The 23981-nt window shown below is 40.1% G+C and overlaps 2 protein-coding genes and 1 pseudogene across 2 annotated transcripts; 1 reads left to right on the forward strand and 2 right to left on the reverse strand.

The window, feature by feature from the left end:
• Window positions 1-268: 268 nt before the first annotated feature.
• Window positions 269-2262, reverse strand: LALBA (lactalbumin alpha). Its single transcript, XM_056117902.1, has 4 exons — window positions 2133-2262; window positions 1648-1806; window positions 1021-1096; window positions 269-329 (listed from the first exon to the last, which is right to left on the reverse strand). The coding sequence occupies exons 1-4, from the start codon at window positions 2260-2262 to the stop codon at window positions 269-271; spliced, it is 426 nt and encodes a 141-aa protein (XP_055973877.1).
• Window positions 2263-16251: 13989 nt separating this feature from the next.
• LOC130027115 (histone H3.1-like) lies at window positions 16252-17283 on the forward strand. Its single transcript, XM_056117765.1, has 2 exons — window positions 16252-16413; window positions 16966-17283. The coding sequence occupies exons 1-2, from the start codon at window positions 16252-16254 to the stop codon at window positions 17281-17283; spliced, it is 480 nt and encodes a 159-aa protein (XP_055973740.1).
• A 198-nt stretch (window positions 17284-17481) lies between these two features.
• Window positions 17482-19725, reverse strand: LOC130027228 (ubiquitin recognition factor in ER-associated degradation protein 1-like; annotated as a pseudogene).
• Between the last annotated feature and the right edge of the window lie 4256 nt (window positions 19726-23981).

Raw genomic sequence — 23981 nt, forward strand, 5'->3', positions numbered from 1 at the left:
AAAATGCAGTCACTGAAAATGATGCCCTTTATTTGGAACCGAGGCGTAATCAATTGTATAGTATATCATCAGGACAGTGAGCAAAGACTCAATGTCCACTGTGTAAGTCATGTATCCTTGGACAACAGCCCTCAAGTGTCCAATGGCATCACTGCAGGGCATGAAACTCAGAGACAAATTAGTTTTAAGGGGCTTGAAAGGAGAAAACTGAGGTAGACATAGGGGAAAGGTATTCTGAGAATGAAGAAGAGGCAGCAAAGGTAGGCTCTCACAATTTCTTGCAGCTCCACTGGTCCAGCTTCTCAGAACAGAGTGCCTTATGAGCCAACCTGATAAAAGAGAAGGTGACAATGAAAATTGAGTCATTATGGTTTAACACAATCTTATATCGCTCTTTATTCCAAGAAGTGCTGAGATGGAAGAGTATAAAGCAACAAGTAAAGAAAAACTCATCTAGCCAAATGAGACCCTAAGCTACCCAGTGGAATTGTTTCCTTGCTTATTTCTTTGTTTTTGTTTAATTGCTTATTTTTGTTTTGGTGCCACACCTAGCTATACTCAGGGCTTACTCCTGGCTCTGCACTCAGGGATTAATTCTGGCAAGTCTCAAGGGACCATATGGGATGCCAGGGATCAAACAGTGGTCAATCATATGCAAGGCAAGTACACTATTCACTGTACTATCATTCCAGCCACTGGTCCATTTTTAAATCCAAGAAAATTGTGGCTCTAGAGTAGATATATAATGTTCCAATACTCTTGGCTCTAAGTCAAAACAAGAATAATTATATATCCAAGATCAGATAACAAGAAGCCTGAATTTGTCTTATTAGGAAACCCTTAAGTTACTAAAAAGAATGGGAGAAGGGAATTTTAAGAATTGGAAAACGATAGCTGATCAATTAGTTTTATTTTGGAAATATTCTAGATTAGATGGCAGGAAGCAGAAAGAATTAATCGGTGATAATGGGTGAAGGGAAGAAAGTTAAAGTACAAGTAAAAAGTAGGGTGGTAACTCACCAGTAGTCAATTCCTTTCCTATCAAGGATCTTCTTGACACACATCACATCATCAGTCAGGTCATCATCCAGGAACTCTGGTGGGAATTAAAGGGGGAAATATGAGAGCTAATTATTACCTTAAAACAAAATAAGTTTCGCTTTTCCCTAGATTTAGTAACCTGGTCCTTCTGTGATGGAGACTTATGGCTGAAGCTTTTCTATATGAGAAAAATGATGCCTCCCCACTGGATAAGGGACTCCCTTAATTTTCCGGAGGCTCCCTCAGAGGAATTAGCAACTTTCTCAACTGAGTCACTCTGAAGATGTAGATATCAATCTTCAAGACTTCCAGACAACTCAAAGCATCAACTTTGGGGGACTATGTCGGACAGGGGAAAGTGGGAGGATTTGGCTATATCCAGCCGTGTAAAGCAAATAACTTCCCTTGCACTATCTCTCTAGTCCTGCATAAGATGATGAAAAATTCTCACACAGTACTGCTAATTCAAGGATCAAAGTTGATATGGAAGTTGACATGGAATTTAAGGTAGTAAATCTCCTGTGTATTTTCTTGAAAAGGAGGTTAGCCCAGGGGTAAGTGCTAGAAATAGAGGAGAGGCAATGTGTCAAAGTTACTGGAACTTACTCTGACAAGAGATGTTGCATATGTTCTCGGACTCAGGGAACTTGTTATCACGACACCAGCTTTTATTACTGATCTGGAAGAGTCCATATTCTGTGCTGCCATTATTATTAAGTACAGTCTGTGAGTCATAGCCACTGATGTGAAATATAACACAGATCACTGAGGAAGAATAAGAAAGAGGTATTATAAGCATGTTCAGATGCAGCATAAGCGATGACCTTTCTATATTCCTAGAAACAAAAAGACTCTCTTGAAAATCTTCAAATATGACAAAGCTTAGATTATTTTATGACATCAAGAGGGCTCAAAATTGTATCAACCAATGGAAGAAAATAGATAAGAAAATAAATGTAATAAAAAAATGAACAGAGAAGAGAAGGAAAAAGGATTATTGGATAATTAAATGAAAGTAGAAGGGAAAGTGGAAGGAAAGAATAAGGAGAGAAGATGGAGAATGGGAGGGAACAGTGCAGCAACGAACTTACGTTCTTGTAGAGTGAAATCATAGTCACTCAGGCCTGACAGCTCCCGGTACAGCTCACATTTTGTAAATTGCTTGGCTTGGATTGCAGGGAACAGGATGCCCGTCAGGAGCAGAGGGACAAAGTACATCATTTTGGCTACCCGAGGAATCTGAATGGTATTGCCACTCAACTTCCCCCTTCTTTTATTTGTGGAGAAAGTCTCTAAGGTTCTCTATCAAGTCCTGTTTCCAGGAAAAGGAAGAAAAGGGATTGGTCAAGCCAACAGAGAAACACTGAGACTGCCAGCTTCCTTCCATAACTTCCTTCCACTTTTCCTTCCTCTTCCCCAATCTGTCATCCATACAAGGTATTGTTCCAGAGATAGTTCCAGGCACAAGCTTATTTCCCTTTGGCTTTATTTATACCTTTATTTCTTATAGTGTTGTTTCTAGGAAACATGATGCCCTAAGCCTACATCAGGAACAATAGATGCTTCAGGCATAAGACAAGGCAATCAAAAAATATAATAAAGTTGTAATAGCCAACTCCTCCTTTCTTTAGAGACATACAAAATATGGGAATAGGTGTCTATCACCAGCAACCAAAAGTCCAAGGATCAGAAACAGCACTTGTCCCATCAACTCAGGTATAGAGCCAAGTCTAAGAAACAAATTAGGAAAAGAGATAGAGTATGGCAACATAGGCTGTGAGAATAAGATATATAACAGGAATCCAGAGGCATTCTCTTTCAGAGAAATGGAGAATTTGAAAAGTACATGTAACATGACCTAGTTAATGAGTGTTCCTATTAGACTCGCCATCTCTAACCATTATTACCACTAAATAAATAACCTAATAGTACTAACTGAAATATTGCATAAATCCAAGAACAATAACTTGAAATTGATTGGTTCATATGTGTAGAAGCTTAAAAAGAGCCTTCAGCTGGCTGAAAAGGTTATAAAGTTGCCAGGGTCAAACTGATAGCACGGACAGTGGATTAGTTGCTTGCCTTGCATGCAGCTAACCAGTGTTCTATCACCAGCAGCACATAAGGTCCCCTGTGCACCACTAGGAGTGATCTCTGAGCACAGATCCAGGTATAAACCTTGAGCATCACTAAATATGGCCCCCAAAACAAAAGGAAAAAAGAAAGTGACCCCAAAATTGGTGTGAACTTTAAGCACTTCAACGTTAGTTGAGGGTTTATATGGAGTTTATAAAACAAGTTTCAGGAGCTATAATTTAAGTGTCCTTTAACAAATAAAATTAGGTTATAAAAATTTGGGAAAAATACCCTTAACTTCCTGGCATTAAGTGTTTATCATGGTGCCAGTAACCTTTAGCCTCTTTCAAGCCAGGATTTATTCTTTTTCATACTAACCTAAAAGCCTGCTATTTTATATTGTGATTGAAATCCAGCCCATGGTGTTTAAGACAAATCAAAGAAATTCCAAATAGTTAAATCCCTCAACTTTTCAGAATCAAGGAAAGCTTCTCTCAGTTGACCCTGTCTTCGAAATATGGATAACCCATGCATAAAATAATAGGAGTTAAGTGAGCGTGGATGATCTTGATCTGTCAAACAAGATGAACAGGGAGTGCTATTAGGAAAGAAATGCTTAGAAACATCAAAAGTGCTGCCCCAGAATTTATTCTCAATTCCATCTTTTGACACTAGGGAGACACTCAACGAATAGGATAGCCACTTTATCACAGGTAGCAATTATAGTTAGAGTTATGGCTGGGAGTGAGAGCATGACTTTGAAACATGTAGGACAGGAATGGAATTTCTTTTAATTTATCAAGGCACCACAATTTACAAAGTTATACAGTTGAGTTTCAGGCATACAATTTCTCGACACTAATCACACCACAGGTGTCAACTTCCCTCCACTAATGTCCCTAGGTTCCCTGTAATTCCTAAATTCACCTCTTTGACAGGCACATTTTTAAGTTTGGTTGTTGTGGTTTAAATCTCGTTGTTCAGTTCTGTTGGTTATATGATTCAGATACATAGATTTATCACAGATATCTATGGCCAATGTCTCTATGACTCCTGTAATCGACCCCTCTACCTCCCTCTTCTTACTTCTTACTCCCTCTCACTCTGTTTCTCTCCTTCCCTACCTTTCTCACGTCTACCATGTAAGTTGCAGAATCATATAGTTATCCCTCTTTTGGTACCTGGCATTTCCTTGCTATGTTATTTCATAAAGAAGAGATAAGAGAAACCATATGATATTTATTTTTCTTCTTCTGGTTTACTTTGTTTAACATGATAACCCTCCAATTCCATGCAAGTTGGAGCAAATTACAAGGAGCATTTTTTCCTATTTTAAAAACTAGTGCTGTGACTAGTTCTTTCAATAGTGGGATTTGTGTGTGTGTGTGTGTGTGTGTATGTGTTTGTGTGTGTGTGTTGGGTTTGATGGTGGTTGGGTCACATCTAGCAACACTCAGGGGTTGCTCCTGGCTCTGCACTCAGGAATAAGTCCTGGAGGGTTTGGGAGACCACATGGGATACGGGGGATCAAATCCAGCTTGGCTGGCCAGTACTTTCTATCTCTCCAGCCCCAAACAGTTGTGGAATCGTGTATGAAAAACCTTGTGCCCTGAGCTATGGACTTAGGATTTGTGATGAATGAAATGGTGGCCCAGCATATTAGGAATCTTAGGGACATTGTATGTTCCCAGTTCAATCACGTTACGGCAGCAGTTTGCATGCCTAAATTTGCTTCTATCTCTGATCCTTCTTGAAACAACAAATAGACGCTAAAAACATTCTTTTTAAAGTGACGTTCAAGTCTCCATCACAGCTAAGTAGAGAAAATAAATGTGCCTCAGGCAAAAGGAAGCATTGTTCCATAGAAATGTAAGTAAAATAGCATATCTGGGAGTGAACTAAAAATATTTAATAGGAAAACTTACAAGAATTCAGAGAAAGATGTAGATTCATGGCGATTTACCAAAAGGGAACAGCAAACAATAATCACAATACTGAAAGAAGAATTGTGCTGAAAAATTCCTCCTTCACAGCTAATTGGAGGAAAGTCTCTGCCAAAATCTCCGTTTCCAGAAATGTTTTGTTAAGGTACTTTGTTTATAGAACAAGATCTGATGAAAACTATTTACAACATCCTGGATTTATCAGAAATATACCAGGAAGCTATGTTCAGAGTTACTCAATCCACTCTTTACTTGTGGGTTTCTATATATTAAGGAACCAGAAGGATTTGCTTTAAAACACAATTGGCAAGTTGTCCAAAAATATATTTTTGGGAAAGTTATAGTTTATGGGGACAACTATAATTCAAAGGGAATACCTGAGTGCCATGACAGTAGCACTAAAGCACTGTCCTCCCCTTGTTCATCAATTTGCTCTAGCAGGAACCATAAAGTCTCCATTGTGAGACTTGTTACTGTTTTTGGCATATTGAATATGCCATGGGGAGCTTGCCGTGCAGGTGGGATGCACTAGGTAGCTTGCCGGTCTCTCCGAGAGAGATGGAAGAATTGAACCTGGGTCGGCCGCATGTAAGGCAAACACCCTACCAGCTGTGCTATGCTCCAGCCCTTCAGTGGTAGAATTCTCACCTGCCACGTGGGAGGCCATGATAGCATTAATTATTAATTCTTATAGCTATTATCTATACCTAGGTTTATTTCCTGTTGTAATTCAGGGAAATATTGCCAAATAAGCAATGAAACTAGATGTTGGACTTGAAACTCCAATTTCAGCAAAATTTTAATTGATGTAAAAATTTATTTAAAAGCTAATGAGAATGCCATTAGTATTTTTCTTTTATGGTTGCTTGTTTTAAAGTGTTTTTGTAGCCACTTAGCACTAATGACTCACACTGGATCCATAATCAAAGAAGCTGATTGCAACTTACATCATTATTCTGAGTTACTATATTCTCTTTACCATTTCTATAATTACTTTCATGCTTAAACAAACCAGTGGGAAGAAACAGAAACACTTCCAAAAAGTTTCAATGAGGCAAATATCATGAGACCAAAATCAGAGACACCACAAAAAAAATAAGAGAATTACAGGCCAATATCCCTGATGACCACAGACTCAAAGATCCTCAACAAAATACTAGCAAATAGAATCCAACGACTCATCAAAAAACCATACACCATGACCAAGTGGATTCATCCAAGGATGCAAGGATGAATTAACATTCACAAGTCAGTCATCATAATGCCAATAATATAATGAATATCAATAAATATCAATAATACCATAGTACCAATGAAAAAGTATTAAAATCCCATATAATAACATCAATAGATGCAGAGAAAGCATTTGAGAAGATTCAGCACCCCTTTGTGATTAAAAAAAAATCTCAAAAAAATGGGAGTTGAAGGAAAAAAGCCATCTACTACAAGCCCACAAAAAAACATTATTTTCAATGGGGAAAAACTAAGAGCCTTCCCTCTAAGATCAGGAACTAAACAAGGATGCCACTCTCACATTACTATTCAATATAGTACTGAAAGCACTTGCCAGAGCAGTTAGGCAAGAAAAAAATATTAAGGGTATCCAGATAGGAAAGGAAGAAGTCAAGTTCTCATTATTTGCATATGAAATGACACAATACTTAGAAAATCCTATACTTAGAATAGTGAAATGACACTATACTTAGAAAATCCTCAACCTTTATGAAAAAGGTTCTAGGAAAAAATAGGTTTGTTTAGTAAAGTGGCAGGTTATAAAATAAGTATCCCAAATTCCATGGCTTTTGTATATACAAATAATGAAAGAGAAGAAATAGATATTATAAAAACAATCCTTTTCAAAGTTGTGCCTTAGAAAATCAAGTACCTTGGTATAAGCTTAACTCAAGAGGTGAAGGACCTATAAGGCTACCCACGACACTTTTCAAATAAATAGACAACACACCCCTGAAATTTAGATGGAACAATAAACCTCCACGAATAGCTAAATATTTGGGAAAGAGAAGATGGTAAGCATCACCTTCCCCAACTTCAAATTGTACTACAAAGCAGTAGTAATTAAAACAACATGGTATTGTAATAGAGACAGACCAACAGACCAATGGAATGGAGTTGAATATATTGGCATAGGTATATACAAATATACAGTCACTTAATCTTTGACAAAGAAGCAAGAAATGTGAAATGGAGCATGGATAAGTGGTGCTGGGAAAACTGGACAGCTACATGCAAAAAATAAATAAATGAATAAAATGAACTCAGATCTCTAATATTAGGCACAAAAGTCAGATCAAAATGGATTAAAGACCTTAATATCAGACCCAAATCCATAAGGTACATGGAGGGAAATGTAGGCAGAACTATCCATGATGTTGAAGCGAAAGGCATCTTGAAAGATGAAACACCACTGACCAATCAAGTGGAAGCACAGATAACTGGAACTACAGAAAGCTAATAATTTTCAGCACCTCAAAGGAACTAGTGACCAAGATACAAAGACTGTCCACAGAAAGGGGAAAGCTATTCATCCAATACCCATCAGATAAAGGGTTAATATTCAAGATACATAAGAAACTGGTAAAACTTTACGAGACAAAATATTCCAATTCCTCCCCCCATCCCAAATGGGGAGAAGAAATGAATAAAAACTTTCTAAAATAAGAAATACAGTGGCCAAAAGACACATAAAAATACTCTCGATTGCTAATCATCAGGGAGATGCAAATCAAAGCAACAATGAGAGATCACCTTACACCATAGAGTTTGGCACACATCGAAAAGAATAAGAACAAACAGTGCTGGTGCAGATGCAGAGAAAAAGGGACTCTCCTTCGTTGTTGGTGGGAACACTGAATGGTCCAGGATTTTTTAAAAACATTATGGGCAGTCCTCAAAAAAACTAGAAATTGAGCTTCCATATGATGCAGCAATACCACTTAAGGGAATATACCCTCATGGTGCAAAACACACAGCAGAAATGACATACTCTGCACTTGTATGTTCATTGTGGCACTATTCACAATAGCCAGAATCTGGAAACAACCCAAGTGTTTGAGAACAGATGACTGGTTAAAGAAACCATCAGACATCTACACAACGGAATACTATATAGCTGTTAGACGAAATGCAGTCATGAAATTAGCTTGTAAAGGTATGGACATGGAGAGTATCATGCTGAATGATATAAATCAGAAGAAAAAGGACAGACATAGAATGACTGTATTTATTTGTGCGATATAAACACACACACACACACACACACACACACACACACACACACACATATATATATAGAGAGAGAGAAGAAAATAGGGGTTAGAGCAGTAGCACAGAGGTAGGGCGTTTGCCTTGCATGCAGTCAGCCTGGCCGAGCAGGGTTCGATTCCTCTGTCCCTCTCGGAATGACTGACAAGCTACCGAGAGCATCTCACCCGCACGGCAAAGCCTGGAAAGCTACTCTTGACATTATTTGATATGCCAAACACAGTAACAACAAGTCTCAAGATGGAGACGTTACTGGGCCTGCTCGAGCAAATCGATGAACAACAGGAGGACATATAGAATGAGACTAATATCCAAAGACAATAGAAACTAGGACCAGAAAGAATGGACCATGGTTGGAAGCCTACCTCAAGGACATCCAGCAGTGTTCAGGATTTACTCGTGAATCTGTGCTCAGACCAGTCCTGGCAAGCTTCAAGTAGTGATATATTCATGTGCAGTGCCTGGAATCGAACCCAGATTAGCAACTTGCAAGGCAAACACCAAACCAGTCATACTATCTCTCCAGCCCACTACACTCACCTAACTGAGAAGAATTTGGGGATAAAAACATGAAAATATACTGAGTGACCATCAAGAAAAGTTGGACAAACATGTGGTGCATTCAGCTATCAAAACAGATGGAATTTTGCCATATGTCACACCCTGGATGAAACTCGTGGTTATAAAGCTAAGAAAAACTGGCCAGAAAGGGAAAGAACAAAAACTAAATGGTCTCACTTGTCATACAAATGTAAGTTATATATGAATAGATATTCATTGTAGAATATAGAGAAAAAGAACAAGAGAGGAAGTGGTGAAACAGCATAATGAGTAAGGCTTGCTCATGATTGCCTGGGGTTCAGTCCCTGGCACCCTATATGACCATATGACCCCCAACTTGGCCAAGAGTAATCCCTGAGCACTGTGTCAGAAGTCAGCCCAAAGCAGCACCAGGTGGGCCCAAAAACAACAAAAAGAAACTAACCAAAAACAAAGCCCTTAGGTTCTGACAAAATTATGATTGTAATCACTTGTAATCACTTGTCATCCCATTGTTCATCGATTTGCTTGAGTAGGTGCCAGTAACATCTCCACTCGACCCTGTCAGGTGCTAATGTAGCCCAGTGGCTTCTGCTCACTCCAGGAACATAAAGAGCATCAAACCGTTTGTCCCGAGTCTAGACAAAGAAGTCCAACCATCTCGTAGGTAGGCAGCCAGGTGTTCTTTTGACGTCCCATGAAATCCAGTCGGTAACAGCTCTAGTCCGGGGGTCATCTCTAAATCGCATTACGTGTCCAGCCCATCTGATTTTTGACACCTTGGTAAACGAGGCAGTGTCCCTGATCTTTGATCGTCGATGGAGGTCGGAACTCCGGATTCCTTCTCTCACTTGAGTGAAGTGTGATATTCCAAGCATAGCTCTTTCGATTCCTCTTTGGGTGACCTGAATAGCATTCTCATCCTGTTTATGTAGGGCCCAGGTCTCTGAGGCATATGTTAGTGCAGGTAGAATGGTGGAGTTGAAAAAATGTGCCCAGAGCTGGAGGTTCTTCATTCTCTTAACAACTTCTTCTACACTCTTGAAGGCATTCTATGCCGCTCTCTTCCTCCGGCACAGTTCTGGTGCCAAATTTTTCCTCATGTTGAGTTCTTGACCCAGGTACACATAGCTGCTGCCTTCGGAGATGTTTGTTCCGTTGAGAGCAAATGGAATGTCAGGGACTATTTTGGTTTTTCTATGAACATTGTCTTTGTGAGTTTCAGCTGCACTCAGACCTTTCCGCACTCACGGTCGAAGTCGGCCAGCATTTGTGACACTTGGCTAATGTTTGGTATTAGTAGTTAATCATAAAATTATGATTATCAGATAGAAAAGGAAGGGGTAGGAGAAAAAGGTAAAGGACATCAGCTAGATAATGTAAATAGTATCGAAATCATTGCAGATGGGTGTGGTATGATGTGGGATCCGAAGACGTATAGTTTTATAAAGCAATATTATTTAAATAAAGATTAAAAATTTAAAAACTTTTGGCAATACTCTTCATGTTTTACATGTGATATATTCAATGACTTGAACTCCAATGTCAAGAAAAAGAGAACAAATATTACTGTGTAATGTCCTTATCTCATATTCTTAAGCCCAACACAAAGAGGCAGAATCCAACTGAGAAAAATAGCCTGGAAATGCCAGGTGGTGGATTACCAAAGAAATCAATTAGAACCTATGAGATTCTGAGAACCTATGAGAACCTATGGGAGTGGCAGACAAAATTGCCTCTGGAGCTAGGGATAAATTCCAAATATGCAGTCTTAGAAGTTTGTAAGGTAAAACTCGAACTTTCCAGTTCTATACAAGAGAAAATAATCCTTGAAGATGGAAGGAGGACAAGAGAAGGTGCAGGGAAATGAAAATTACCAGTCCAATCTCAGTAGAAAGTAAATTCTACAGTATGCAATAAAGCACCAGGAAAACAGTACCAGGGCTCGCAAACCGGGTAGGAAATAGATGGATAAGAGAAAGAGATTAGAAACCCAAGTGAGGTTTAGGGGTGAAGAGAAAATAATATCAGATTACAATCAGACATTTGGAAATGGCAGAACATAAAAGGATCAGAATTTCTGTGACACACTTCAGCTCTGCTGTATTAAAAAACAGGGAAATAAAGAGCATGTTTCATTCTAAAAAGAAGTCTTTCCACTTCTGAATTGGAAAGGCGAGAAGCGTTCTGACCTTTCCATCTTCTTCCAGTAGAGAAAACTGTGAAATAGTTTTTATCAAGAACTCAATTTTCTCTGAAGTTAAAAATTTAATTTCATTATTCAAAACTTGCAGAGGTTTTGAATCTGAACTGTCATCAGACCACTCAATAGTCCTGTGGGTCTCATTTAGTTTTACTGTGAATTAAAAACATTTTGCTGAGAGAATAAGTGCACACAGCTAAATTAAACCCATCTCAACTGTACAGTTGACATATTTTGATAAATATATACACCATAATTAAGACTTAAACTTTCATCAGTCCAAAATATTTTTTGAAACAATCTTATTAACAACTGTTTTATTAGCAAATTAGCAATTTTATTAGCAAATTAAGAATTTTTATTTACAAGTTTTTAACGATTTTAATTGAATTGTTATTAAAGTTTATTAACAATTTTATTAGCAAATTAACAGTTTTATTAGCAAATTAGCAATTTTATTAGCAACTTATTAGCAACTGTCTCCTATCTAATATCAAATAACCTTCAATTTTATTGCTAAAATAATTAATAAATGCTGTTTGTTTTAGAAATTCACATAATAGATGAGTATCTATTTATATAGATAAATAGATTATCTGTGATTTCCTTTTGCTGTAATATCCATGATAGATAATAGAGTGGACACGTTGCTTGTCTTGTACTCAACCAACCTGAGTTTAATCCCCAGTATCCCATATGATTCCCCTAGCACCACCAGGAGTAATTCCTGATTGCAGAGCCAGGAGTAACCCCTGAGCATTGCCAGATGTGGCCCCAAGTAAACAAAATAGTTCACATGATAGAATTATATAATAGTGTATTTTATTTCTGGCTTCTTTCATTCAGTATAATTTTTTAAAATATTCATTCTTTATGTAACTGCAATTCATTCCTTTTTGTTATTTAGTCATTTTCTATTATATGACTATAACCACGATATTTTTACCTCTTTACTTGCTGGTGAACAGCTTAGTTATTTCACTCTGGCTCTATCATGAACAATATTATTATATACAAGAACATTGTATAAACATTAAATAAACATGTTTTTATTTCCCTTACATAAAAACCTAGAAATAAATGTTTCACTTGGAAGTGTCCAAACTCACTAGCCCATGGTGTTACCACTCCTAATTGTATATATATGTAGGGCCTCATACATGCAAGGCATATACCCTGGTGCTGAATTATATCCTCAGCCTTTATCACTCTCTAATTTTAGCTACTCAATTTGGTATATGGTGTTATCTCAGAGGTTTTTTGTTGTTGTTGCTGTTTTTACATGCCTCTATATGTTAAAAATTGACCAATATTAAAAATTCTGAATATTAAACTAGTATTACTCTTCTGCAATCATCCACACTTGTGAGTTCACAAAGCACGTGGGTACTGCATGGTGCATAAGTTCGGTGACTGAGAGCCGCCTCCCGTCCTCCTCAGGACTCCCCAGCAGAGAGACAGAGAGACGGGGGAGCACAACCTGATGGTGAAAATGGCCCGTTTAATGCAGAGCTGCTCGCATACTTATACAAAATACCTTAAGGGGTCAGATGTATAGTATAGGACTGCATGTCCGTGTGATTTACAGAGGCAAAACATTCCAGCAGTGGCAATTGTCTAGGAGACATTCTGTCTCCCAGGGATATCTATATTGCTTTTCTCTTTCCCTCTATTTATATATATCACTGTATCACTGTCCTCCCATTCTTCATCGATTTGCTCAAGCGGGCACCAATAACATCTCCATTCATCCCAGCCCTGAGATTTTAGCAGCCTCTCTTTACTCGTCCTTCCCAATAGTGCCATATTGGAGGTTCTTTCAGAGTCAGAGGAATGAGACCCATTATTGTTACTGATTTTGGCATGGGGAGCTTGTCAGGCTCTGCCATGCAGGCAGGATACTCTTGGTAGTTTGCCAGGTTCTCTGAGAGGGAGAACTAGACTATAAGAGGTCTTCCGGGAGCTTTGTTTTTTATAGTCTGGATCTTGGCCGTTAATGGGATTGCATGGCACCGACGACAATTTGTGGGTGTGACTGCCAGACTAATGGAAAATGGGGGATCTGGGTGGAGGAGGCCCACTCCCGATCCGAGCTGGCTTGGAGATCTCAGCCCCGGGTTCCTCTGCCAGTTCCTTCACACGTAATATATATATATATATATATATATATATATATATATATATATATATTTAAGTCAAACAATTAGTTAAACCATTAATTCTACTTTTTGCTAATACTTTCAGTTGTTTGGATAAACACAGTAAGAGATAAAGATCCCAAAACTTCATTCTCTGGGCTCTTGGTTCTCTGAGAGCAAGCAAGGCTTTTACCATAAATTCCAGACTAAGTCTTCAGACCAATTCAGCTAATCCTTCACCTTCCTGTCTCGTAAGTCATAACAGGTTGCATCAAGACCATGCATTTTTGCTTTCTAGACAGTCCCATTTCAATGCTGGGGTAGCTTTGCCACTTGCCCGGGTCCATCCTAGTCCCACGGTGAAACCTCCCTTATGGGATGTTAGGAACTACAGCAAGTGAAGCCTGAGTCAAGTAATTATGATGGATGTCCAGGAGTAGATACATTTTAGAGCCAATCAACTTCCAAATATTAGGAGCATAGTATTAAGATCTTTCTGAGTTTAAGCAAAGAACATTGCTCTATAACACAATAGGAAAAGAGGCTATAGGGGGAATAAAAAAGCAAGTATTCACTACAAATATAAAATCCAGAATCACCAGAAAGTTTGGCTTGTAAGTAACCATGACTGACTTAGGGAACTGTGACAATGAGAAGTAAAACACAAAGGAAAGATTAAAGATAAACTTTATCTAAATTACGGATGCTAGCAAGAGCCCAGTAAACTTCTCTGGAAGGAGGAAAAGGGACAATTCAATGATGAATTGGATTACGATTAATATGCAATTTTATACATTTGTATACATGAATATGCATTTTTAAACTTAGGTCACTACAAGTTGTTTAAGAACTTTTGCCAGACCAGGGTGATAGTACAGTTTGTAGGGCATTTGCCTTGCATGACGCACACCCGAGTTCACTCCCCAGCATCCTATATGGCCCCCCAAGCACAACCAGGTGTAATTTCTGAGTGCAGTGCAAGGTGTAAACCTTGAGAATCGCTGGGTGTGGTCCAAAAAGCACACACACACACACACACACACACACACAAAGAATTTTTGCCTACTGATAAGACTAGAGTGATATACAGCAGGTATTATAAGTATTATAGTTATATAACATTATATATGTTACATGCATAATATTATATATAATATTATAGGTATTCTAGCAGGCAGTATAGCTTGCTTTGCACATGCCAACCTGGGTTTGGTCCCCAGTCCTACCGGGAGTGATCTCTGAGCACAGAGCCAGGAATAAGCTTTAATCACTGCTGGGTATGGCCCCAAAACAAAATTTTGCCTTTGGAGGCACAAACTAAAGCCCCTCAAATAAAAAAAAGGGAAGCTATAGAAGAATCTAGCAGTTGTAATAAGAATATGAAATGAAGTCTTTCCCTGTGACAACACCTAATTTAACTTTTATGTATTCAGCGAAATCCAGGCCAAGACAATTCAGAGAAATTGTCTGTAACCTTCTACAAAAGGCCATTCTCTGCTTTTTCTCCACTCTAGAGAAACCAATGTCCTCTCTTGCATACATATTTCTCTCTCTCTTTCTCTCCTTACATCAATTTACATAAAAGCTATTTTACTTCACACACAAAAGTGCATATATTCTGAGATTTACTTTTATTATAACATCCTTATATATTTTGATACTAGGATTATTTTGGTCCACAAAACAAGTTAGGAAATATTTCCTCTTGTTCTAAGAGATTTTCTGGTAGCTAGGTATTGACTTCTTTCACACTTTATAGAGTTTAACCTGTGCACCTTCCTTGGTCTGGAATTTTCATTGTAGGAAAGTTCTTCTAATCATGAATATAAGGACTGACATTCTGTTGTTTTCTCTCTCTCTCTCTCTCTCTCTCTCTCTCTGTGTGTGTGTGTGAGAGAGAGAGACTTTTTTAAATCTATTTTATCCTTTATGGCCTTCTTTCTCATTTCATTGATTTCTTTTGCAATGAAATATCTTTATTCTCTTCTCATTTCCCTTTATGTATATTCTGTAGATATTTTCTTGTAGTTACCATACTATTTAATGTACTCACATAAAATGCCCGAATATTACAGCAATCTATTTGAAACTAATTAACTTCTCTTCATATAAAATAGTCCTCTTTATATCTCTATTCCTTTTTATTTTATTGATGATACAAATTATCTATTTTAATTGTCTGCCCACTAAAAAGATTTATAATCACCTCTCATGCTTATTTGCTTCTGCTTTTAATTAAGTTATTCACATACCCACATTGTGATACTACAAGCTTCTTCATTTTATGCCTTCTTTTACCAGAGAGTTTTTTTTCTCATATGGTTTTTATGTTGCTATTTAGCATCCATTTACTTTATTTTCTTCAGCATTTCTCATAGAACATGTCTAGTAGTAATAAGCTTCTTCTAAATTTATGCTTTTCTAGGAAAGAATTAAATTTTTAAAGCATTAAATTCACCTTGAAATTTTTGTTTGTTTTTAAAATCATTGGCTGTTTTATTTTGAGAACAAGATATTTAAATAACTGGATTAACATGTCAGAATATATCACATAGTGAATATCTGAGACCAAAGACTATAGTTAAAAAATGACAGGCTAGCAGAACCTCGGATAACTTAATACAGTAAAACAGACTTGGGATGTAGGGAAGGATAAAGAAGATACCGTTAGCACGTTTTTGTTCTAATCACATTTGTGCTTTGCCACAAAATTGTTTCATCATAGAACATACTTGTTAAGGAACCAGTTATTTTCATATGAAATAAAAATAAAAGTGGAAAGGCATTTTGATTGGTTTTTCTTCTGAGGAACAGTTCTTTTGAAGAAAAAAAAAACAACGGAAACAACAAAACAACCTTCTTCAAATACTTAAATTATAGCCAGAGTAATGGAATAAACACTGTACAGAGCATCTATTTAAACCACCCCCCACTAAGGCCTGAGGCAACGTCTAAGCTACGGACCAGGAAAAAGAAAGGATAAACTGAAAAAGTCATCCAAGTCATTCTCGGGCACCAGGTCAACATCATGGACTATGAAGCAGTTCCAGTTTTCATCCTTGAGAGCTTCTATATAAGCCACATTCAAGAGTTTGGCTCGACTGAACATTTTGCTTCCAGCCTGGTGGATGATGCAAATGCCATACTCCAGCTGCTGCCTCTGCAAGGAAGGGATGGAGGTGCTCAGCAGGTAAGTGAGGTGCTTCTCCCGGTTCCTGTGTGGGATGACATGGCCACCCGCCGGGCAGCCCTACACTCTTCTGGGTGGTACCGGCCTCCATGCACTTGGGGGTTTTCCGCCTGCACATCCTCCAAAGTGAGACTGGGTTTGAAAATGAGCTTGTTCTGGCCTCTAAGGTATGGAGATTGAGAAGGGCAGCTGAAGAGGTCCACTTTCCTCAGAGATGTTTCATTGGTCAGAGCTTCTTCCTTCCCCCAAACTAAGACCTTGTTGAAATTAGCCATGAAGCCTGCTTTAGGAATCTCCTGGGATGGTTAGATATCGCCCCCAAAACCTCCATCTTCCACCCAGAGAGCCCAGTCAGCTACGGAGGGTACCCAGCCCACATGGCAGAGCCTGGCAAGCCTCCCGAGAGGTACCAAATATGTCAACAAGAGTAGCTAAAATGGGTCTCATTTCCCTAACCCTGAAGGAGTCTCTAGCTGAGTTGGGAAAAAGGAGAGGACTCGTACTAAGCAGAAGGCACACAAGTCAGTGGGTGGGAAGGTGCCCCGCAAGTAGCTGTCCATCGAGGCACCCTGCAAGAGCACGCCAGCCACGGGTGGTGTGAAGAAGCCACACTGCTACTGGTCAGACACCTTGGCACTGCGTGAGATCCACCAGATGCTGTTCCAGTGGCTGGTGTGCAAGATCGTGCAGGACCTCAAAACTGACCTGCACTCCCAGAGCTGGGCCATCATTGTGCTGCGGGAGGCGTGCAAGGCCCACTTGGTGAGGCTCTTTGAGGACACCAACCTCTGCGCATTCCCCACCAAACGCGTCACCATTATACCCAAGGACATCCAGCTGGCGTGCCGCATCCGTGGAGAGAGAGTATAAAGTTTATGATGCTAAAATCTCAGGGCTGGGACAAATGGAGACACTACTGGTGCCCGCTCGAGTAATCAATGATTAACAGGATGGCAGTGAAAGTGAAAAAGAGAACACTTCAAATCAGAGCAATTAAACTCCCTCCACTGTCCTTTGTCAGGAAGTACGAAGAGACTTTGGCGGGAGTGAGTGGGAGTGGGCCCCTCTGAGCTGAAACCGAGAAGCTGAAATTGAGAAATTTCAGTCTCTCAGCAACAGGGTTGGTTTTTCTCTTTCCCCAAACCAAGCACACATCATGAAGTCTTGCTATTCTACTTCAATGTCAAATGCGGTCATTTTTAGGTAACTCTAAGCTAACCGAAAGTCACAGAGCATCCAGATATAGTTTCATCCCGGTCAGAGCCAGTAACTAAAAGCCTTTATGTTGCTATCAATTCTTTTATTTTCCAGCCAGCCAATAGTTCCAATTTAAGGCTTTCTTCCTTTTTTGCATAAGGACTGCCCTTCTCCAGAGAATGCAACGAATCTGCCCCCAGCTTCATCCTCTTCAATCTTTTTGACCTGAGGTCTTGAATTTCTGATGAAAGAGATCTTACTAACCTTAAATTCATAACTGGGAATTCTTCCCTTACTATCTCCGGCTTGACTGGGGAAGGACTGGGCTCCACACCTTTCTTCTTCCCATCCGATCTGTTCCCAGAGCCAGAGGAAGCCCAGAAGCCCAGCTCACCCACATAGCCACTATGGTCAGCTTCATTTTCAGTGGACTCTTCGTGCGGGACTTGTCTTTCAGATTCTTTGTAGCCCAGTGGAGCATCAAAGTCGACATTCATGTCACAATCAATGATGGACATGGACTGGTCAGGTGACTTAGTCTCCATCACTCACAGTTCATAAATTTTCTCATTGTACTTTGATACATCTACACAATGGAATATGATGCCGCTGTCAGAAGAGATGAAGTCATGAACTTTGCTTATAAATGGATAGACATGAGAGTATCATGCTAAGTGAAATGAGTCAGAAAGAGAGGGACAGACATAGAAGGACCGCACTCATTGTGGAGTATAAAACAACATAACATAAGGCTGACTCCTAAGGACAGTAGATACACGGGACAGACAGATTGCTCCATAGCTGGAAGCCTGCCTCATGAGCAAAGGGGAGAAGGCAGCTGGAATAGAGAAGAGATCACTAAGAAAATGATGGCTGGAGGAATCGGTCGGGATGGGAGATGTGTGTAGAAAGTAGATAAAGGGCCAAACATGATAACCTCTTAGTGTCTGTATTGCAAACTATAATGCCCAAAAGTGGAGAGAGAGAGTATGGGGAATATTTTCTGCCATGAATGCAGTGGGAGGGTGGGAAAGGTGTGTTATACCAGGGATATTGGTGGTGGGGAATGTGCACTGGTGGAGAGATGGGTGTTTGATCATTGCGTGATTGTAACCCAAACATGAAAGTTTATAACAATCTCATGGTGATTCAATAAAATTAATAAAAATTTTCTCATTGTAGATGAATACTGTCACCTGATGACATATGGGAATCATTATTGAATCTCAAGAATATTTAATTATTATTATAATGGGGAATAATAATATTCCCAATCACAATGGACCTCTTATTGTCTAGTTCTCGCTCTCAGAGAACCCGGCATGCTACTGAGAGTATCCTGCCCGCACATATGCCTGACTGGGAACACCTGTAAAAGAGATAAGAGGCTGCCCCAAAAGCCTCCATCCCTCTCGGAGAGCCCAGCAAGCTACTGAGAGTGTCCCGCCTGCATGGCAGAGCCTGGCAAGCTACCCATGGCGTACTCGATATGCCAAGTACAGTAACAATGATGGTCCTCATTCCCCTGACCCTGAAAGAGCCATCGAGCTAGACAAGCGTATGACAGGGACAAAGGGAGCTGTTACTGGCACCTGATCGAGCAAATCGTTGAACAACGGGATGACACTGATACAGTGTTAGAGTTGATCGCAATCAGATCCCCGGAGGTCAGGCAGGCAAAGTTTCTCCATGTGTTTTCCAACACTGCTTTGGAGTTGGTGATGTCCAGGAAGTCAGGGCTCTGAGGCTGGAATTTGGAGTACGTGGTCACTTGAAGGTTTGCACTCGAACTGAACCAGGCCCCCTTCTGCCAGTAGCAAATTCTGCATCATCCAGTGTGGAAGGTCGCAGATTACCTCATCAGCTACACACTCCAGCACACCGCAGTGTCATGTGATCTGAGTTCTTGTTGGTCAGTTTGAATAATGTGGGGTAAGTAATGTTAAGTGGGCTGAGTTGATGGAGGGCTAAGGGTGGCATCATTATCTTCCCTCCTTTCTCCACATCTGACCTGTCATTGGGCCCTGCAAGCATGGTCATGGAGAAGCAGTGGTACTGTGTTGAAAAGCAGTTCTGGAAGACCTAGGGAATCAGGTGGTCAAACATGTTGAAAGAAAACAGGATGTGTCACTGCTGCAAAGCCGCTCAACCCAGAAAACGTTGGATGGAGCCCAAGCACTAGCCTTTCTCAATGCGTCGCTATTGCTGCAGCTTGGGCTCACCTTCAGTTTTTAAAAACTGTTTTGCTTGAAACAGCATCCTTGGTTAAAGGGTTTTTTCCTTTGAACTATTTGAATACATTATCCCATTTCCTTTATTCTGCAAGGTTTCTGCCCAGAAATTGGCTGACAGTCCAGTAGAACTGCCCTTAATGTGCCAAGTAAATTTTTTTGTGTGTTCTTCTCAAGATTCTATGACTTTTGTCATAGTAAAATGATGTATATTAAGGTAGGCCTTGGATTTACCCTAGTAATTCTTTGAATTTCTAGAAACTATATGTTCTTTCCTCTCCAATTTAAAAGATGCTTAGCCACTTTGTTTTAGGTGGGGTGGGGAGCAGGGAGCCACCCCTGCCTGTGCTCAAGGCATACTCTAACTTGGCTCTGCACTCAGGGATGAATCCTGAGGGGCTCAGGGAACCATACGAGGTGACTGGGCTCAAACCTGGGCCAGTCACATGTGGGGCAAACATCCTGCCTGTCCATTGTACTCTCTCTCTGACTTCTTTTTAATTTTTTTCCTTATGTGCATTTATTGAGCTAGCTTGCTTTTCTAGAGTATAATGCTTATATATTTTAGGACCACAATTTTACCACACCACGCACATTGTCAAAGCTCCAGTATCCTTGTTTCCCCATTCTCCAGAGTCTGGCTGGCTCTCTTCCCTATTCTCCTTCTAAGACGCTCAGTGCATTTGATGCTATTCTCTGAAGCCATGGAGTATAGTCATTATTATCTAATTCCCCATCCCCACTATTTTTTTTATTCCTCTTGGCTTCTCTGGCCCAGCTTTTTGAAAAGTCTTTCTTCTAAATTTAGCAATTCTTTCTTCTGATTGGTCAAATTATGCTGTTAAGTCCCTCTAGTGTTTTTTTCTTTCAACTTATTCATTATGCTCTTCAGTTCCAGAATTTGATTCTTATTCATGTTTTCTATTTGTTGATATCAACAATTTTATACATCATGGTTCTGATTTCATTTATCCATGTTGGGATCTTTTAACTTATTTAACAACTTTATCACAGTTATTTTGATTCTTTGATAATTCATATATTGCCATTTCTTTAAGATTGAGTTCTAAAGGTCTAATTTATTTTTTGAGTGGAACATATTTCCCTGGATTGTTGTTTTTTTCTGTTATTCGTCGATTGCCTCGAGCAGGCCCCAGTAACATCTCCTTCATCCTGGCCCTGAGGTTATATTCAAGGCTCTTTAGGAGAATGAGACCCATCATTGTTACTGGTATTTGGCATATTGGGTACGCCACGGGGAGTTTGCCAGACTCTGCCGTGTGGGCAGGCTACATTCGGTAGCCTGCCAGTTTGTCAAAGTAGGAATGAGATGTCACAATAAGATGTCGCGGCCGTGCGGTTCCAGGAGCTGGTTTTTATAGTCTCAGAGTCTTGGCCGCTGATGGGATTACACGGCGCCAGGGGGCCAGTTGGTGGGTGTGACCCCCACCTACTGGAATTTGGAGGATCTGGGTGGAGGATGCTCGACTCCAATCCGAGTAGGCTTGGAGATCTCGGCCCCGGAACCCACGTGGCTTTGTTCCTCTGCCAGTACCTTCAGGTGTGCGGAGAGTGGTCTCAGCATGGTGGTGGCTGGTCCTGGAGGTCTTTGGCCGCCGGCGCCCTGGCCAGGGCGGGGAGGAAAGCTCAACCCGCTCCCCTCCAAGGGGCCCCGGCAAGGAATAGCCAGGCACGGGGGCAGGAGACTTGTTTACTTTAAATTGTGTGTGTGGGGGTGCTGGAGAGATAGCACAGTGGGTAGGGCATTTGCCTTGCACGTGGCCGACCTGAGATCGATTCCCAGCATCCCATATGCTCAGCATCCCCTGAGCACCGCCAGGAGTAACTCCTGAGTGCAGAGCCAGAAGTAATCCCTGTGCATTGCCAGGTGTGACCCAAAAAGCAAAAAAATAAAAAAATAAAAATAAATTGTGTTTGTATATATGTATATATATCCATATACATATACTTCCATTTCTGTTGGTCCTTCCTTCCTTCCTTCCTTCCTCTCTCCCTCCTCCCTCCCTCCCTCCCTTCCCCTCCCTCTCTCTTTCTTTCTTTCTTTCTTTCTTTCTTTCTTTCTTTCTTTCTTTCTTTCTTTCTTTCTTTCTTTATTCTCAGCTACCTTCCTCACCCAGTCTTTGTGTTTTAGATTCTTATAGGGAGGAATTTCCTCAGTCTTTCCAAGTCTTTCTGGAGATGAATTCTTTTGGGGGTTGCACATGCAAACTTTGATGAAATTTGTTAGTTTAGATTCCAGATCTTGCCTCTGTCTGCCAGGTTTTCAAAAGCTGTAGAAAGGCGCAGTACTAGACTTCCACCTACTGTCGGTTTGTAGTACTGCAAACACGGGGTATTGACTAAATTGCTACCTACCTTGGCGATATTCTATTTCTGTCAGGACTCATATTCACTTAAGACAAATAAAAGTCCTTGATAGTACTGCACAAGAATTTCACACAATCACCAAAAGGGCGTTTGCCTTGCACACAGCCAACATGGTCGACTCAAATTCGATTCCTCCACCCCTCTTGGAGAGCCCGGCAAGCTGCCCAGAGTATCTTGCCCGCAGGGCAAAGCCTGGCAAGCTCCCCGTGGCATATTCAATATGCCAAAAACAGTAACAACAAGTCTCACTATTTGTTGTGAGACGTTACTGGTGCTTGCTCGAGCAAATCGATGAACAACGGGAGGACAGTGCTACAGTGCTATGAGTTCCAGACCCCTCCTAATTCAGTCTTAAATTGATAGGCAAACTTCTCTATATCATCATTATTTTATCTTTTTTTATAGGCAAACTTCTCTATATCATCATTATTTTATCTCTTTTTATTTGGGGGACTTATGAAATTCCCCAGGAGATGCCTACAAACAGCTAAAACTCATGGAATCACTGGTCCCATAGCTGCTAACTCCCTGGGCGCCCTCAGAATCCAGGCAGGCTGAATACCCACCCAGCTGGAGCTTGGGCAGCCGCTCCCCTACCACCTCCCTGCAGCCACACCGAGAACTCAACTCCACTGCTTCATGAATATTCTCTGCAGAGATGCCAATCTATGAGTGACTTCAGGTACTCAGTGCCCAGGCTCAGAACTTTGGTGTGATTTTGGTTGGGGTGAGTAGTCACCCACCAAGCCCCACACTTCCCGAAGTCCCAGCAGCCACACCCACCATCCACAGCCTTTGCAAAGTTGACTCATTGACCCAGACCACAGATTCTCAAGTCTCTGGACACCTCCTAAAGCAGCAAGCTTAATAAATTCTTAGACAAGGATGTGACAGCCCCGCGAACAAGACATTACAAGTTTGACATAAGTTGATTTTTATACTTATTGATTTTAATATAGAAGATTTTCTATCTAATCAATTTAAATCTAGATTTGCTATCTAATCAATTTAAGTCTAGAACTGTATCAACAGCTTTGGCCTTTTTCTGCCTCAAAAAAATTGGGGGATTCACTAGCAGTGCTAAGGAAAACTGAGACCCCCTGAGTTCAATATGAGGATGCAAGTGTGCAGTGATTCTCACCACAGTGCTCAGGGCCCTCTGGAACTGTCCCCAGCAATGCTCAGAAGCCATAGGTGTTAGGGATGACTGTGGGTTGGACGCAGACATTCACAGGCATTCACCCTAACTCTGGTACTATCTCTCCAGTTCCAATGGTTTTTATTTTAAATGGAGTCATATATAAAATGCTTACAGTAAAATGTTAATTGAAGTACTCTGATGAAAATTATCTACATGATCTTAATTGAAACTATATGAGAACTGGAAAAATATATTTTTCATTTGTTACATGTATCTTAAAATGAAAAATATTTTAATAATATAGTCTGTTTATGGGCTGGAGTGATAACACAGCGGGTAGGGTATTTGCCTTGCATGCTACCGAACTGAGTTCAATTTCTCTGCCCCTCTGGGAGAGCCCGTCAAGCTACCAAGAGCTGTGTCTGGCAAGCTACCTGTGACGTATTCGATATGCCAAACACAGTAACAACAAGTCTCACAATTTGTTGTGAGACATTACTGGGTTTGTGGTGATCAATTGATAAATTACGCAAGAAAATAAACTTTAATAATTATTTTTCAATATCTTACTTATCGATGTGAGATGATCATGATCGAAGCCTTCTATCATG

Source organism: Sorex fumeus, unplaced genomic scaffold (assembly GCF_029834395.1).
Source record: "Sorex fumeus unplaced genomic scaffold, SorFum_2.1 ptg000036l, whole genome shotgun sequence".
NCBI lineage: Eukaryota > Metazoa > Chordata > Mammalia > Eulipotyphla > Soricidae > Sorex > Sorex fumeus.

Bases quoted from the DNA above. Each gene is read 5' to 3' on its own strand.
- LALBA (XM_056117902.1), bottom strand. From the start codon at position 2,262: ATGATGTACTTTGTCCCTCTGCTCCTGACGGGCATCCTGTTCCCTGCA. The intron at 1,097-1,647 runs GTAAGTTCCAGT...AATTCCCACCAG, and splicing joins ATGCAACATCTCTTGTCAGA to AGTTCCTGGATGATGACCTG. The intron at 330-1,020 runs GTGAGTTACCAC...CTCTTTTATCAG, and splicing joins AGGAAAGGAATTGACTACTG to GTTGGCTCATAAGGCACTCT.
- LOC130027115 (XM_056117765.1), top strand. From the start codon at position 16,252: ATGGACTATGAAGCAGTTCCAGTTTTCATCCTTGAGAGCTTCTATATA. The intron at 16,414-16,965 runs GTAAGTGAGGTG...CCCCGCAAGTAG, and splicing joins GGGATGGAGGTGCTCAGCAG to CTGTCCATCGAGGCACCCTG.